This window comes from Ananas comosus, linkage group 3 (assembly GCF_001540865.1).
Source record: "Ananas comosus cultivar F153 linkage group 3, ASM154086v1, whole genome shotgun sequence".
NCBI lineage: Eukaryota > Viridiplantae > Streptophyta > Magnoliopsida > Poales > Bromeliaceae > Ananas > Ananas comosus.
Genome location: NC_033623.1, coordinates 13,970,302 through 13,983,130, shown reverse-complemented (window position 1 = coordinate 13,983,130; position 12,829 = coordinate 13,970,302). Strand labels below are relative to the sequence as shown.

Genomic DNA, 12,829 nt, shown 5'->3' with positions numbered 1-12,829 from the left:
CACCGTTAAACTTGCAAACGGCTCACTACGGCCATTGAAATTTGTTGATTTTGAGGCCATTCGATCACTAGGCAAACGATATCGAAAAATAATAAAATTTATTTTTCTACGTACTCCAAATACTCTAAATCAAGTTTAACAGAGCCGATCGACGATTCGAAAGTCGCAACATCGAAAACAAGCTGGAAGCACGGAAGGCTCCATGCTTCCGATAGCATAGTAGCCTCACTCTATATATATATATATATATATACCACTATTTTAAGGATTTATTTATAAGAATTCGAGTTTTTAAAAAGGTATATTTGAGAAAGATGTTTGTGAGGGAAAGATATATATGAAGTAGATTTACAGTAAGGGGTATATAAGCAATTGCCTCTCATATAATTTTATTTGATGATTACTGATTTATATGATCGATATATCTTATTACTTCTAGACCCATGTTATATCTCTCTAAGTTTCCAGATTTTAACATTTTCTTATTCTATGAACCTTAGTCCTTTTTGTGCTTTGTATCAGATGAGATTAATTATTTTTTTTTATTAGTAATTAATCCATGCATAACTTATACTAAGAAGGCCCACTTGTAGGGGTCGACCCATCGAACCAGCAAAACCAAGGGTTGGGCCCAACTTGAATTTGGCCCATCCACTACCAAGGGTTGGGCCCAGCTTGAATTTCGCCCATACACTGTGATTGTTTCTTTATCTTTTTTACTTTTAATTTTAATTTAATTTTTTTTTGGGTATTCAATCTTTCGGAATTGGGTGAAATAATAGTTGATTTTTTCCACTTAATTTTGTAGGTTTTAATTTACAATTCATGTCGAAACTCAAATTTTCAAGTAAAAAAACAAGATCCATTTGAGTAGGTCAATTTCGTAATAAATTGTCACATGTACCTGCTTTAAATCACCGTCCCCAGCATTCACTGTTTGGATTATTTCAAAAACAGTATGATCCCTATAAAAAAAAAATAAAAATTTACTCCCTAGAGTGGAAGGGCATAAATTTTAATAAATGATGAATCAATTGTAAATAAAGGTTTGAATTTAAATTATCTTTTTTTGTTGCTCGATGTTTGTTGCACTTAATAAGGTTTGAATTTAAATTTTGCTACCCGATATTGCTTTTTTTTTTTTTTCCATCATTTGGAGAGGGACTGATTCAAAAAAAATTTCCTCCATAATCCACCAAATTTGACGTTTTTTTTGATGGTTACGCAAATGAGTAGATAATGTAGATATAGGTACGGATAGAAGTAAATGAATAAATAAAAATATTATCCGTAGATACGGATATTATTTAGATAATATATCAGTGTGGGAGATTGTGCAACAAATGGATATGATAACGGATGGGCCGTGAGCAATGGGCCACCGCAACCAACCAACTCATCAATAGGGCCCACCATATGACGTCACCTGATGGGTTCACCAGTTTTTGGGAGCCCGCGGATCCGACGGCTCTAATTTAATCACCGTATATCCGCTCTCGTAATCGCGGATCTAACTGCCCAAAGCTAATCAGAGGATCCGATCAATACTCACAACTCGCTCCTCGCGAAACATCATCGCGCGGTACGTTGATCCTGCGGTACACCATACGCGTCTTCGTCCTCATCCCCCCGTTCTGTCTCTTCCGCGTCTTCGTCTTTGTCTTCGTCGTCGTCTTCTTCTTCTTCGTTTGGTGGTGGTGGTGGTGGTGGTGCTCTCGAATGCGTCGGTGACCATGGCGGACGCAGATCTCCGAGCTACCTCTATACGCGAGGTGCGGGAGAAGATCTCCGAGCTGTGCCCCAGCGTCGCCGAACGGGGTACGAGCCATCTCGATATCTATGTCGTAGTGTTCTCTCTTGGATTCTCGAAACCCTTATTATTTTGGTCTTATTTGGGGTTTCTGGGGTCCGATCGGGGATCCAGCGAAGAGATCTTCGTGGGGATTGAAGGCGTTGTTGCTGCTCCTTCACGTGGTATTCGTGGGGACGGTGTTCGTCTTGGATCCAACTTTGGTGCGGAGGACTCGCGAGGAGCCGTGGTACCCTTTGATCCCGCCAATTTATCTAGCGTTTTCTTGATCTTTTTTCTGTTTGGTTGCGATCCCACTTCTCGTTCTCCTTGAATTCGTTGCTTTAAGAGAACTCTATTAATTTCACGTTGTAGGGCATTATTCTCAGTGTATCGTGTGTCCCTATTGAGTTGTTTACTTTAGCTGCGAATTCGTGGTCCGAGTAAAAAGGACTTTATATTTAGCATTATATATTTGCTTTAAGATTCACAGAGGTGCTAGGTATCTTGTCCTGGACGATTCCAGGAAAATGTGGATAAAATGATCTAAGGCAATTATATGTTGCCTAGAAAGCATTAATAATGTATCTCTAGGTGTTTCATAGATTGGACAACTGTTCTTAAACTTGTTTAAACATTTCTTTTACAATAATCATGCTTTCTCCAGTCAAGATAGCACGAAGTGTTATTTTTTCCAGTTCTATCTATTTCTCCGGCATCGGAAATTTTCAACATTGTCACCCTGCTTGCATTCACCTTCCGCCCTTCCGCCTTAGAGTGATATTATGTCATTACTGTTGCATATTAATGGTTTTACAATCGTATGAAGTTGATAAAGTCGCCCTAAAATGTCGCAATTGCTGCAGAAGTTTTCTCTTGTAAATTTTATTACAGTAGAAAGGAATATGAAACTTCACAGCAATTTTGCAGCAAATAAATTGCTAGAGAAACAATCTGCAAGCAGTTAGGGCAGTGGAAAGATGGAGAAAAGAGAAACGTTTGAAAGATAAATGAGATGGAAGTATTTGAATGAGGGTGAATAGAGAGAACTGCCTCAAACCAATTAAGAAGAGGAGGAAGAAAAGAGAAGCGTAATGTTTTAACATTCAAATCTTTGTCAAATACATCATATTTTTTCAGTGAGATCCCAAAAAAGTCCTATTATTATCATAAAGTATCATTTCTCACTTTGTCGTAAATTCAACTCCTGGTTAGAATGACATCTGCACAATGAGGTTCCTGAAGTGGGTGCTATCATTCTTTTGTTGATTTTTAACACTGAATAACGAAAGATATTCTTCTATAACATTTGATGTCAAGACTTGGCTTATAGTTCCCTGTGATCATCTCTTGGGGAATTTTTATGATCACATTAATTGTTACAGTCCTTTTCTTTTCTTATGTGTGCAATTTTCTTGTATGCTTACCTCATTCTTTTGCATTTTCAGGTATACTGCAGCATACTTGGTACTTCTTCTGGTTACGCTAGTTCAGTATATCCTCGCATCTGGTTCATCACCAGGGTAGTGGACTTGCTAGTCATTCCTCATTCTTTTTGTTTTTTTTTCTTTTCTTGCTGTTTTACTTCAAAATCATTTTAAATCATGCAATAGAATTGACATAGGTGGTCTGTGATGTGCGTGTGCATTTTGTGCTTTCAGGTATGTCATCGATGCAATGAGAGCTGGAAGTGAACTGCATGCTACCTTTATTAATACATCAATGATTTCAAAGTAATGTTGAGCTCTCATCTTATATCTTGCTTGATCCTCTTCTTTTTTTTTTCCCACTTCCTTTGATCTGGATCTTACTCCTGCTGTTCTTCTTTGACGATTAAGAGAAGACAATCCACTTCAAAAAATGGAAGCTTGACTCCTATCAGTCGTAATCAGTTGGAAAGACTTAATTCACGGACAAATTCATCATCATGGTTGCAGCAAGTGATGAACCTGTACCCTCCTGGTTCATCTAGCAGGTACTATATAAAATTATGACAAACCAAGGAACTGTTTAAAAGTAATTCAATAGCCTAGAGTTTCCTTTTTGGTCATTTCAATGGTCATTATCTAAATTATTATACAAAAGTTTTATTCTATAGTTGGTCACTGATGGGGGATAAAAGAGGCTGGCGAGCGTACTGTAATTAAATAATAGATCCCTTAGAAGGGGCAGAAAGTCCGTAAGAAGGTGCCGGTATATTGAGCACAGGATTCTGTGCTTCTCCCTTGCTTCCTTAAGTATCAGCTGACACTCCTAATGCAACCTTGATATGCTTTCCCTTATTAATTGCTGTCCAGGTCATGTACATATTTACTTTATCATGATTTTCAGATGTAGGTAGAATGCATTAATAAATAAGGAAATGCTAGAACTATTATGAAGAGGAAGACATACCATGTAGTGGTAGTGGTTGCTGAAATTTGAGCTTCAGAAACAGGATGCTAATGTGGAAATAATGACAGGGAATGACTTAGCTTTGCCTTTCTTGATTCTCCAGCTTTGATGGTGCTTTAGTGTCTGATAGTGCCAGCTTTGATCGAGCACTATTCAGTCATTGGAAAGTAGGTCTTAACACGTAAAATTTTGAATGTGAAAAAGCTTGCTATAATGATAGCTTTCTTAGTTTCATTATCCTTCTTGTTTTTTAGGATTCCTACTAGTATCTGCTATTCTGTGGCACATTGTATTATGAAGTCTAAAATTCAAAATTTGATCATTTAACCTCTTCCCCCTTGACAGGGACTGGACTTGCCCTTACTGTAATGTCATTCAGGTAAATTTTGATCATATTTGGTTGCTATATCTTGATTTTTTTCCCCCGTCATTTTGATTTAACAAATTAATTTTCTCTTATGGTTTTACAGGGACTGTATATTTTTAGCAGGTTTTGCTATTAATTCTATCTTTTTTGAAAGCTATTGGATAATTTTTTATTTTGATAGATGCAAATGTTCTTAGTGTCGTTCTCCCAGGGCATCTATGTTTCTTATGATTCTTAAGTTATTGTTTGATGTGTTAGTCCTATATAGCTTGTAGGTTGTAATATGCACTTTCACTTCTGTGGTATGTCTATTTGAGGGATCAAATCATTGGCTATCTAACGTGGGATTGTGTCCATGAGTATTTGAAACCTTTCAAAAGCATGCACATTGCTCACTTTCTTGAGTACTTAATCAGTACTTTTTTGCGGGCCTAAATACGTTGTATATAGTAACGAATTATTGAATTACTAGCAGGTGGCATGTTGGTCTGTCAGCTCTTCTGTGAATGTGCTCCAAAATGAAGTTCCTAATCTGATACTGACTCTAGAAGTTACAGGAAAAACCCATCCTCATTGACTGCATGTCAAGAGGCACTGTTGTTGACAACAAGACTTGAATCTTTAAGTTCTGACTTATCAAGCAATACTATTTACATTGGTTGTGACTAGATGCCTCTGGCACCATTGTGTGATTTTACTAATGAAAGCACTGTTTATTCTTCCATAGATTCTGTAGAAATGTTCTATAAGTTCCACCTTATTGATCTCAGCACATTTATTCTTCTATAGATTATGTAGAATTGTTCTATAAGTTACCTTCTTGTTCTCTAATATTTGCTTAATGGCTTTACAGTCCCGTTGAGTGCCCGAAAAAGCATTTAAAAAAATGTGACATTACAGGAATCAGTAGCTTCTCTGAGTATGCAGTTGGGTGAATTCCTGTAGTTGCCACTATTGAAAAATATTCATGCACTTAGTTTTGTTTTTATACTCCACTCCTTTTCTAGTAGACTAAGAAAAATGGACCTACTGTTTACAATATATTTATTTAGGGAATGGTTTCATCATTTGTTCATGTTCCTCACTCTAGTTACAATCTTATATTCTCAGGGCTGTATTTCCTTTTGTACATATTTCTGAAGCAGAACTTACATTTTGCATCCCTTTACAGCCTCCACGCTCTAAGCATTGCCATGACTGTGATAAATGCGTCCTTCAGTTTGATCATCACTGTGTTTGGCTCGGAACATGCATTGGCTTGAAGAATCATTGTCGATTCTGGTGAGTTTACAATTCTTGATACTTTTCGTTATGTATGATGAACTTTTAGATACTGAGTCCTGTTAAATACGTGTAATGTGTTACTTTATGCTGTAATAGAGATTTTGTTGCTTTCTAGGTGGTATATCTTTGAAGAAACAATTCTGTCAGTATGGACTGTTGTTCTGTACATTTCCTTCTTGCGGTCAGATATCGACAAAGAGTGGTACAGTCTCCTATTTCGTCACCATAAATTGTTGTTTGACCTTTCACCATTTTCTCATTTTTCTTGGTTGTTGCTGTGGGCTTCTGTGATAAGAACTAAACAAGTATCGCATAATATTTTTCCCTCGAGCCTTTTTTATATTTTGGTTGGTTTTCTGCAACCTGGAAATTGTAACCATATACTTCATATGTGACATATTAGGTGGAAGGATTTCCTTGGCATAATCCTGTTAGCAGCATTGATCTTTTGCCTCATATTTTTGCTTCTATTGTTGCTTTTCCATAGGTAAGATTTATATTCAGTTGTTATCTATGGTTGATTTTGTTTTATCTTATTCATTCTGAAGGACATTGAATTTTCTTTTCATAGTCCTCCGCTAGCTTCTTTATTCGGATGAATATTCAAGCAGGTAGCATACTACAATTTGCACTGAGAAGTCATCCTGGTTTCTTTTTATGTGCAGCTATCTTGCTTTGACAAACCAAACTACCTACGAGCTCGCAAGAAGAAAACGCGTTCTCTACTTGAGGTAATGATATATAGGAGCGTTTGGATGAGCCCTAACTTTTACTAATCATTGCTAAGGCTACTAATGAGGAAGTGATATCAAATGTTTTCGTTTGCAGGGGGGTCCCTGACAGGGTTTATCCATTTAGTAAGGGCATTTGCAGAAACCTGTATACGTTTTGCTGCTCGAGAGAGAAATTCTACATCCTCGAAGAGGTTCCCCCGATGGAGGAACTACAAGCCAGGGCCCGACCCTACACTTGGAGAGAGATTATTTCCTGCCGGTGCTGTTGATACATGCCAGCTAGGCGTTCTTTGAAACTTCTTGTAAGTTCTTTGTTGTATTTTTCTTTTCTTTTTTTCTTTTCTATTTTGCTGTAACATTTGTATTTTTGTCACTATATATGCCCTCTATCAAATATCCGATAGAAGTATCTCTGCTGCCCTGGTATCCTTTATTTCTATCCAGATGTGCCATGCTTATGCTTGGTGGCTATATCTGCGTTCCTTGTTTTTGATGGACATGTTCCGTCCTTTAGTGTGCTCAAAGATCTTGTAAGATTACTAGATTAGAACTTTTTGTTTTTTTCTCCTTTTTCTTTTCCCCTTCTTAGCACAATGTGAACTATTAGTGCCTTCGAGCACCAAAGTATTATTTTATCAAGTCCTCGAAAGAAAGACTGCATATATGCACCTTGATTTTCTAATCTATTTTGCAATCTATTCTCTTATCATTTGCAGAGCAATAATACTTCAATTTTATAATTCTTTTATAACTTCAACAGCTTTTCTTCAGCCTGGTTCCCTGGAAAATATCCTAGAAGGCAGGTTTTTTTTGGCAGAAAATTCATTTTCCATCTTTTTAGCATCTTTTAAAGAAAGCTTTTAAATTCTTCTCGCTCAGTTGTGAATGCCAGGTCTGCCGGCAGGTTTCAGATCCTCTCTACGTCTATCATGTTCACACCCTTTTTCCTGCATCAAAGTATTTTAACCGGTCACTTGATCTTTCAGTTAGATTTACATCTCACGAGAACATCACCCCTAGTTTATCAACAATGCCGCAGTGTCGTCGTGTCTTCATTAAGGTTTCTGGTACTTCATCTTTTCTTCTAATAATTCATCTGTCACTGAGCTGCTTTAAAGAAGCGCAAGTTGAGGCCTTTGTCGACAATCCTCCATATCCCTCCAATAATCAACAACACGCTTAAACCCATTCCTAGGCTTCCCAAAAACCAGTTGGTGCACCACATTCCACCGTACCTCCTAGGCTTCTTGGTAAGAATCCACATGAAGCAGGGGTACGCCAGAGTGACCGGCAATGCGATCCCTCCGAGGAGGCCCGCGAGCTCCGACAAGAAAGGCAGAGCCACGGCGACGAAGAAGGTGAGCGAGCCGAAGAAAGCCCGGAAGCCAGACCGGAGCCATCGCGGGCAGGGTTTGTTCGCGACGCTCATGTATGCTGCCTCCAAGTTGTCGAAGGGCGGCATCGCGTAGATCTGGTAGGAGCTCAGGCAATTTACGATGATGAGCAACGTGGTAAGTCCGAGCACGCCTCGGGAGATGTCATGGCTGTGGAATTTGTGCATTGCACTCACGATCCCGTTTGAAGGTATCTGCATAAAGTATAACGAGACGTTCAGCGAATAGGAACCGTAACGTATAGCTTGTTTATCGTGGTCCTCTCAATTGCTTCTCCCTAGCTAGAAGCAGAAGCGTCATTTCGAGCACCCACTTCCAGGGTTCAGAAGCCAATTCTAGCTTCTTGCTCTAGCTAGCTGAAAGTGCTTTTCAGAGCAGAGAAATTTTAAGTACAGTAAAAGGAGCAAGCATATGGACAGTGTCACCAGAACAGAGAAAATTTGATGAATCTGAGTACTCAAAAAGACAAAATCTTTGTTCTCCTTTACCAGGTTTCCATAGGCCCAGAAGCCACCAATAGCTACTGGGTACATGCACAACGCGATCAGCAGGTAAGCAGCCCCGACTCCTCTCCACATAGGCACGTGGGATGGGCGTTTCAGAGTTGACGGCATGGTAGCCTGAAAACGTATATAAATATACATAAGCATGCACCAACATTATTATTGCTAGCTAATCTGATGGAGATAAATTATATGCGGGTCAGACGGCACTTGGGCCTGAAATGGATAGGATAGGACGAGACAGCAATGTTGGGCGAAAAGGATGGTTCAATTACTAAGAGGTGTTTGGGTACGACAACTCTCTCTAAACTCTTTTCTGGATTGTCACATATACATGACCTTTGTAAACAAACTAAAAGAGACGATAGATTGAATACCTGTATTTCTAAGACAAGGTTGTGGCCTCTAAAAGCGAAAGCAATGATCCCGAGAGCATTGAGCACGTTCAACATTCCATCAACGTCCGACTTGCCCCTTACAGGATGGTAAGAAACCTCCGGCAGCCTCCCCTTGCTCACAGATATTACCCATATCATGGTGCAGTAGAGGACGGCGGTCGCGGCCCCGACGAGGGAGACGAAAGCCATGGAGTTGAGGTTCGGGAGCTGCGCGAGGACCACCGCCAGGCACACGAAGACGAGGTACCACTCGACGGATGTGAGCGGCCTCGAGACGCGTGCCGGACCGCACGTGATCTCGAAGAAGAGCTTCATGCTCCCGCCGCCGATGACGATGAGGGCGGTGCACGTCCCGGCGGAGAGATACATGATCGGGAACTGGGCCATGCACTTCCCTAACTTTGGGCCTGTATACGAGTGATGATCAAGCAGAAGTTTCTACAGAAATATTATATAAATATGACTAATTAGGAAAAATATTTGTTTATCAAAAGAGTAGAGCTACTATATTTTCGAAAGTATAAACTAGTTGGTGCTTATAATTTTTTGTTCCTTAGATTAATCCTTTTGATCATTTCTGATATTTGGATTAATATCATTATCCTAGAGTAAAAGGAACACCATTATCTCGATTCTATAATTTTTGATTCTAAGACTAAAAAATCGAAAGCACCAACTTTTTTTATACTTTCGAAAGTATAATAGCTTTGCACCTTATCAAAGTATCTGTTGAACATCATATAAATCAGGCCAAACAAGTAGAGTGAATGGAGGGGCTTATTACCGAAAATGGTTTTGACGAGGTGGAGATAACGACAGTAACGGATACTGGGGACGGATTCGTGGAGATGGACGAGTAACCAAAGGGTGTAGAGTTGCCATACGAATGCCAAGGTGAGGCAAATTACTCCCCATGCCCTGCACATATTAAACTCGTCATCATACGGCTCAAATTGTTGTAGCTACTAGTAATGATATTTCATTCATTTTGGATCATTTAATTGGTTGGTACTTTGCGGATTTGATTGAGATTGATTACTTCGGGTCAAACAGTGACTCGGTCGGAAAGGATTGAGTTGGGTTAACTACAGGACAAATCCCCACATTGGCCATGCAATTTACTGTTTTTTTTTTTTTTAAATTTCTTTTAGTATATTTTTGTGAATTTTTTTTTTGTTTTGCCTTTTGGGACGTGTTTATGGCGTCATCTTGCTCCCGTCACCTAAAGCCACATAATAGAGTATGTAGGGGACACCACTAACGCGCATGATGAGTGCTTTTTGTTCAACCTTTTCGGATAAGTGTATATATATGTATATAAAAATATTTATTTATTTATTTATTTAAAATAACTTTTGAAAATAACTTTTGGATAGAAATATTTTTCCATTCCTTTGGTTGTTTTTTTGTAACTTCATACATAGCACAACCCTGCATGATTTATTTGTATCTAACCTATACAAAAGTAAGGGGCCAATAATATTATACAACTCCGAGTCACTTTAGTAAATATTAGAAGATGTATAACATTAAAACTTCTTCGACTTCCTTTGTTGTTTTGTTTTTAAATCTTCGAGAACTTATTTCTACTGTCCATCGTAATAGAGTAATTAATGGTGTGAAAATATTTTAGATCCTCTAAATTTATTTTTTTTTTTAAAAGAAAATATTAATACCATCCGAGGATAGTGAAAGCCACGGGAAGCATCAGCGCCTGGAACCCGATCCCGGAGCTCAGGATGTGGAACGCCGAGTAGTAGGCGTTCCCGTCCCTCGACTCGGTGATCGGAAGCCACGCATCGCGATTGTCGGCACCACCGCCGGCGAGGTGGCCCACCTCCTCCAGGTAGTCTCTCACGCTCGTCGACGGCGTCCTCGCAAACCACGATGCCGCCACCGACGGTGAGCGGATCTGCGAGGGCGGAGCCGAGACAGGCAGTGGCGGCGGACTACGAGGGGTCGAATGCACGTCATCAGTCGCCTCTCTCAACATGACTTTGCTAGTTTCTCTTATTTGATTTTATTCTTTGTTTGCACCTGATCGAGTCCTCCTATATATATAGAGTCGGTTGAGCCCCAATATATATATATATATATATATATATATATATATAAACTTAGTAATTAAGGAAAACACTATTTGGGGTTAGCTAATTCCATCCCACCCCACTATTCCAATCAAATAAAACACTATTTTACCAACTATCCTTTTTATCACACCTGTTCTAACCAAACACTATTTTATCTATACCTGAAGTAAACCCAATTCTCAATCAAATATAAAATTACTCTAACCCCATATTAATCCTGAACTTAACTCTATTCCTGAAATAACAAATTTTTACTTAATTCCGAACCAAACGGTGGCTTAGAGTCAATGTGGAATTAGGCCACATATTACTCTCTTTAAAAGATTTTGGTTGGACATGATGTTTTTCTTTTCAGTAAAAAAAACAACTTATTTGTTTCGTTCATATTTTAGAAATAAACTGATCCGTTAGCTAGACAAGTGAAACAATTAAACTCTAATTTTAAAATTTCGAATGTTAATCATCAGACTCTTAGTCAAAAGTGCTAGATATATAGACATATAGGACGGGTGATGGGCTAGGGCGTTTTTTCTTTTTCTTTTTCTTTTTCTTTTTTTTTTTTTTGGAGAGAGATAGATAACACGCTACCTGCTTCGTTTATTTCATTTAGAAATAAACTTAACTGGAAATGTGAATCAACTAGGATTCGAACTTGGGTCTCGGGTACCAACCACCAAGCCCTTTGCTACTTGCTCTAGAGACGATTGGTGTGATGGGTCAGGGTGTCGGGGCCTTAGATTAAAAGGTTTATACCACTTGCGCTTAGGTTTCATGGGAGTGGACTTGGACCACCCAGTGAAGGAACTAATAAGAATCTCTTTGTCCTCATTATAAAGCTATGCCTTCAATAAAACTAGTGAAATACCACGCGATGATGTGGATATAAAATTATTTTTATAATAAATTTTATTTTTTTAATATTTTTATTATAGTTTTATAACTCTAATTATTAATTAAATAAAAGTTATATAAAAATAATTTAATAATTAAATCTATTTAAATAAAATTTATTAAAATTCGTATATGCGCAAAATAAATTTATACAACAATTTATTTTATAAAAATTTATATGAAAAGGATTTGAGATAAATCTATCAAAATAATTTTCAATAAATAGAAGAAAAATAAAATTGTAAAAGAAACTGTTTAATAAAAATTACATGAGTAGTATACACACCCCCCCTAGTATACATTATATTTTTATAAATTTTACTCCTGAAATTTAAATTCTGTATTTTTTTATACATCGAATATTTTACGTGATTTAAATTGCATCTATATTAATAAAAATTAATTAATTTTATGGAGTTTAGAGATTTAAATTTTAAATTTTGAAGTTTAAAATTGAAAATAAATGTTATAAATTAAAATTCAAATTTAGAATTTAAATATAAAATTATAAAATTTAAACTTTAAAATTTTGAAAGTATCAAAATTTAAATTTATATAATTAAATTATAATCTATAACTATATAGTTATAGATATATATACTATATATATCATAGTATATATTATAATATATTAATATATAATATATAATTATATGTATAGAGAGAGAATAAAGGAGGGTTTTGAAAGGACACGTGTTAATCTTTGGTCCCTCCAAACCCTTCTTTAATGAGAGAGAAAGAATAAAGGAGGGTTTTGAGGGGACACGTGTCAATCTTTGGTCTCCAAAATTCTCTTTAATGTAACCCTCCTTTAATGTGGTAGAATAGAAATAGATGTGCCTCTTTTCGCAAATTATCATGCAATGTACGTTTTGAACTTCCTCATTCCAATAAGTTTCTTTTTGTGTATACTTATGGGTTTATGGTGTGTGACATGATGCCTTTGGTGATAGAGCCATGCATGTAGCTTGAATTATTGGTTATC

The 12,829-nt window shown here is 37.4% G+C and overlaps 2 protein-coding genes across 3 annotated transcripts; one reads left to right on the top strand and one right to left on the bottom strand.

Annotated features, from left to right (window-relative positions):
* LOC109707375 (protein S-acyltransferase 10) lies at nucleotides 1,539-7,136 on the top strand. 2 transcript variants are annotated; one of them, XM_020228609.1, is made up of 11 exons: nucleotides 1,544-1,818; nucleotides 1,925-2,039; nucleotides 3,238-3,312; nucleotides 3,451-3,522; nucleotides 3,633-3,764; nucleotides 4,529-4,562; nucleotides 5,722-5,831; nucleotides 5,950-6,036; nucleotides 6,238-6,321; nucleotides 6,500-6,565; nucleotides 6,663-7,133. In XM_020228609.1, the coding sequence occupies exons 1-11, from the start codon at nucleotides 1,734-1,736 to the stop codon at nucleotides 6,835-6,837; spliced, it is 1,035 nt and encodes a 344-aa protein (XP_020084198.1). In that variant the 5' UTR covers nucleotides 1,544-1,733; the 3' UTR covers nucleotides 6,838-7,133. The 2 variants fall into 2 exon arrangements, with proteins under 2 accessions (XP_020084199.1, XP_020084198.1); XM_020228610.1 differs by lacking the exon at nucleotides 6,238-6,321 and having other exon boundaries at nucleotides 1,539-1,818; nucleotides 6,663-7,136.
* LOC109707373 (lysine histidine transporter-like 8) lies at nucleotides 7,278-10,918 on the bottom strand. Its single transcript, XM_020228608.1, has 5 exons — nucleotides 10,540-10,918; nucleotides 9,648-9,781; nucleotides 8,843-9,270; nucleotides 8,451-8,582; nucleotides 7,278-8,156 (listed from the first exon to the last, which is right to left on the bottom strand). Exons 1-5 carry the CDS (start codon nucleotides 10,854-10,856, stop codon nucleotides 7,668-7,670), a joined length of 1,500 nt encoding a protein of 499 aa, XP_020084197.1. The 5' UTR covers nucleotides 10,857-10,918; the 3' UTR covers nucleotides 7,278-7,667.